This window comes from Ostrea edulis, chromosome 6 (assembly GCF_947568905.1).
Source record: "Ostrea edulis chromosome 6, xbOstEdul1.1, whole genome shotgun sequence".
Taxonomy (NCBI): domain Eukaryota; kingdom Metazoa; phylum Mollusca; class Bivalvia; order Ostreida; family Ostreidae; genus Ostrea; species Ostrea edulis.
This window is the reverse complement of record NC_079169.1, coordinates 42,918,575-42,923,574: the sequence shown is the minus strand read 5'-3', so window position 1 is coordinate 42,923,574 and position 5,000 is coordinate 42,918,575. Positions and strand designations below refer to the sequence as shown.

Sequence of the window (5,000 nt, the reverse complement as noted above, 5' to 3'; positions counted from 1 at the left end):
CACAATACCTTTTATATCCTTATTTTGTTTAATTAAAATTGCAAGAATTTCTGCACAAAGGAGGAACAAATAAGGTGCAACAGGGTCGCCTTGTCTACAGCCCCTCTCAATATTGAATTGAGTAGATAAAAACCCACCTGTAACACTGCAGCCCTAAAATTTGTATTAAGAATCTTCACCCATTCAATAATGTATTCACCAAAACCGAAATATCTTAATACTTTATATATAAATGACCATGAAATGGAGTCAAAAGCTTTTTCAAAATCAATTAAAACCAATAGTCCTGACATATTTTTACTTTCTGTATAATGCATAAGATCATAGATAAATCTGGTATTTTCTCCAATGTATCTTCCTTTTATAAATCCAGACTGGGTGTCTGAAATAAGATGATCTAAAGTAGACTTTATTCTGTTACTAAGACAACCTGAAATAAGTTTATACAAGACATTTAACAATGTAATAGGTCGCCAGTTTTTTAAAAAGTGTCTAGATTTATCACCTTTAGGCAAACATGAAATAATCCCTAATTGCTGAGAGATGGGAAGCTCTTTTTGGAGAAAATACAGTGAACAGATTTTAATATGAGTTCTTTCATATCTGTCCAAAAAATTTTGAAAAATTCTACACTATAATATCCATCACTACCTGGAGATTTATTGTTTTTCATATTTTTTAATACTTCAAACACTTCTTTTTCAGATATTGTTCTTTCCAAAGACTCTGAAATATTTTTGTCCAACTTTGGAACACAATTTTGAATAATTTTGTTAAGATCTGAATCTAAAAGTTCTGAATCTTTATTTGTATATAGAGTTTGGTAAAAACATTTAACTTCATTAAGTATATCCGCCTGTTCATAGATCATACCATTTCCTTCAACGTCTAATTTTTTAATCGTTTTATTTAAATAATTGCGTTTTTCCAGATTGCAGAAATACCTTGTGGGTTTTTCCCCTTCCTCTATCCATCTAGCTTTAGATCTTATGATATGACCTTCCATTTTTTCTTTTCTGAAGTTTTCTAAAATCAACTTTTTGAAAACTTAACATTGCTAATAACTTTTGAACAGTAAGTGCTAGAACTTTGATATTACACATGAGTATTCCTTGTGACAAGACCTTTCTGTGAGTACCAACATTTTTTACCCTTTGACCCTAAGAGTTTGACCTACTTTTTAAAAACTTTAACTTGCTAATAACTTTTGAACAGTAAGTGCTAGAGGTTTGATATTTCATATGAGTATTCGATGTGAGAAGACCTTTTCATGGGTACTAAATCTTTTGACCTTGGCATTTGACCTACTTTTAAAAAAATTGACATTGATACTTCTAAATGGTAAATATTACAGCTTTCATATTGCACATGAGCATTTCTTGTGACAAGATCTTTCTACTATTACCAAAATATTTGTCCTTGTGACCTTGGCCATCTTTGGAATTGGCCATTATCGGGGGCATTTGTGTTTCACAAACACATCTTGTTTTCCACTACAAAATACTTTACAATGGTGTTGTTGATTATTATGTATTTTCAGATGGACAAAATTATGCAAAGTGGCAATTTGTCACATATCTATTTGGAAACTAAAGTTTTATCCTTCAGGTAAAAAAACGATTATCATATTTATGATGAAAGTATTCTTCTCTTGTTGCACCAAGGTATGCAGATCATGTGATTACTGGAGTAACATACATCTTGATGCCTCTTTTTGGGAATATTCAATGAAGGACAATTTTTGGAAACATCTATTGGAAATGATAATTATACCCCCCGAACGAAGTTCTGGGGGGTATATAGAAATCACTCTGTCTGTCTGTCTGTCCGTCCGTCCGTCCGTCTGTCTGTCTATGCAGATTCGTGTCCGGGCCATAACTTCTTTGTTCTTTGACTTAGGCATACCATATTTGGCACACAGGTAGATCACCATGAGACGATGTGTCATGTACCTTCATGACCTCAAGGTCAAAATTAAAGGTTTTTTACAATGGATTCGTGTCCGGGCCATAACTTCTCAAGATCAACATGTTCATAATTAGTATGTGCAAGCAGGTCAGAAAGTGCAGATTTAGATTTGATATGGGAATATACAGTGGAGCTTCATTTATCTGAATGCTTCGGTTCCCAATCTGAAGAAGTGTAGTGTATGGATATCTTTATTGAATTTGCTATAAAGTATATGAACTTTCATACCAATGGCAATAAAGAAGAATCTGAATTAATATGTTTTTGTATTAAAGAGGTCTGCACTTGAGTTTTGTAGTAATGTCAATTTTTTGGGAAGCGTATCTTTGATTTCTACATTGAAGGAGAAGTAGGAAATTAAGCAGAAAAACTAAGGTCATTGTGCTTGTTATTGAGCTACAGTGGTTTCAATTTGACCTTTTTGCTCTTAAAAGTTATTCAAGATTTATGCATTTAAACTTAATTTGTTTGTTGGTATCAACACAACATAAGCAAAACAAATCAATCTTTACATAAGTATGTCTTCTAACAATACAGATATAAGAAAGTTTAATACTAGTAGACTGGAAATAAATACATTTTTTGCACTTGATATATGGAAAAATTCATGATATTGAATTTGAGAGTTTAAAAGAATATATTGGGAGTAATGTCAATTTATGAAATTGTACATGAATTAATAAATTGATAAATTAATTGTCGTAGATTTGAAAATGGATCCTAAAAACGTGGAGGTTATAGATCAAATTTTTAAATTATGGGCCCAAATACTGAATTTTTATATACAATTTCGAATAAATTAGTTAAGACTTTTTTAAGTATAGGTGTTCTGTTCGGAAAAATATTTCAATCAAATTAATGAATTGCAACATTTGAATTAGTTCCAAGTCTCAACTACTTGTATCATAAATTATAGAATTGAAATACAGTTATAGGGGTATAAAAACTGATGATATATTGGAGAAAATGGAAACTAAAATCAAGCAGATTTAGAACTTTTTAATTAAACAATCCTTCCACTACAAAATATAGTCCCTGCCAAACCCTTTCAAAATTTTGATTCCCACAAAATTTTTAAACTGGACCAGTCTGGATAGGGCTAAGTAGTAGATGTATAATGTGTTTGGTTCAATGGAATCCTTATTGAACTAGTACAGACAACGTTATAGCATCCTGCGTAGCTGAGGAGCTAACTTCCTTAACCCTTTCTCTACCGGTACTTTTTGGAGGTTTTTAAAGACAAGATGACAGTGTCTTTTAAATCGATTTAAATCAATATGTGCCTTCATTTGATGTAGGCATATGACATATAATTTTGTTCACAATTGGACGGAGAACAATTTTCTAAAAATGTTGTCAGGATATTCCATGACCTTAAAGAGGTCTACAGGGTCAAAGGTCAAATAAGTGCAGATTTTTCAAACATTTTTTTTCAGAAATATATATATCATGACCCCTCTCACTCATCTTCGCAAGCCAAGTGTCCGATTCGCTGAGAGTAAGCGAATCGGACACTTGGCTTGCGAAGATGCCTCTCACTAGATTAGAACCAAAAATAGGAAATTCTAAATGTATGAGCTGATGTGCCTTTTAAAATACTACAACAACATTACAATCAAATTAATTAATTTTATTGACATATAAATATTTTTGGTTGCTAAGTAACAACACTCGCAGTGCAATTTTGACCAAAATTTGCCTTTCTGCAGCCATTTGATACAATTTAAACATAATTGCATATCATGGTTATTAGTAAATGCCACATTATTTTGAAAATATAATATGTAGGCAGATCTTAATGATTTTTAAAATTTTTTAACAAACATTATGAACACATGGGAGATAATTAAGGTCAAAGGTCATAAATTCAAAAGTTGTACGTAATGTACATTGACATCGTTTTTTTAACAATATGATGTTCTTTGAATATCTTCCACTAGATAGAATACTGCAACATCAAAAATAAAGATCTTTAACTGTTCATTCAAAATAATTTGATTTTTTTTTTTACATCAAATATATTTGGTTGCTAAGCAACAACACCGTAACAAATGTTATCATAAAGTACTACCCGTTTTTCCTCTCCACGTAGGAATGTTCAAGTACATGTACATGTACTTGCTTTGAATCACTATATCTAACTGCACTTGCATCATGTTTAACAAGAATGTGCTTATTATATGCAACCTTTTAAAACCTCTGGTGGTTAATTACACAAGCCATTTAACATATTGAAACAAAAATGTACATGCAGTAAAATATTCCAGATTTTAAGAACTACACACATTTTATGTGTATTGCATTACATTCACTTGTGATACCTCTGACATCAGAAAAAAATATGCATTGAGAACACAGTATATTCATAATTTTCTCTTTTTACCTGACAAATTTGCACAATTTCTAACATCTTCCCCTTCTTTACTGTGCCATTTTTTAAAACAATTTCTGTCATTTGATAAACAAAGAGGAACTTGACATGATACACAAAATACAGATGTCTTATAACTTGGAACCTTCTCATTCATAAAAATTGCCTCAGCATTACAAAATGTACAGTCTTTCCTTTTATCTAAAAATTCAGGTATACATGCAATAGGACTTTCTTTTGATACACACTTTTCATTTAAACCCATCAGTGACATGGCAAGTGATTCGCGGCAAAATGTACAGTCTTTCCTTTTATCTAAAAATTCAGGTATACATGCAATAGGACTTTCTTTTGATACACACTTTTCATTTAAACCCATCAGTGACATGGCAAGTGATTCGCGGAATTCAAGTTGTCCATATACAGAAGAACAATTTGTAAACTGATTGGCATGTAATTTTCTAAATTCTTCAAAAATAATATAAGAATTAACAACCATGATATCAAGCAAATGAAAAAACAGAACTTTCCACCAATGATACTGTGTTCTAATATAAGACGGATATTTACTTGTAAACTGGTTTGAAAGATCTACAGCTCCCATACATTTATTGTAATCATTAGCAACTACAGGTTGTACAAGTCCTTTTTTGTTCCAAGT

At 31.4% G+C, this 5,000-nt stretch overlaps 1 protein-coding gene across 6 annotated transcripts in view; it reads left to right on the top strand.

The window, feature by feature from the left end:
* The window catches only part of LOC125648397 (uncharacterized), a 131,203-nt gene that overhangs the window by 20,918 nt on the left and 105,285 nt on the right, over positions 1-5,000 (top strand). For all 6 annotated transcript variants that reach the window (XM_048875448.2, XM_048875445.2, XM_048875447.2 and 3 more), the window contains one exon: positions 1,541-1,608. In XM_048875448.2, coding sequence (XP_048731405.2) covers positions 1,541-1,608 — 68 coding nt within the window. The remainder of the gene's footprint in view (positions 1-1,540; positions 1,609-5,000) is intronic.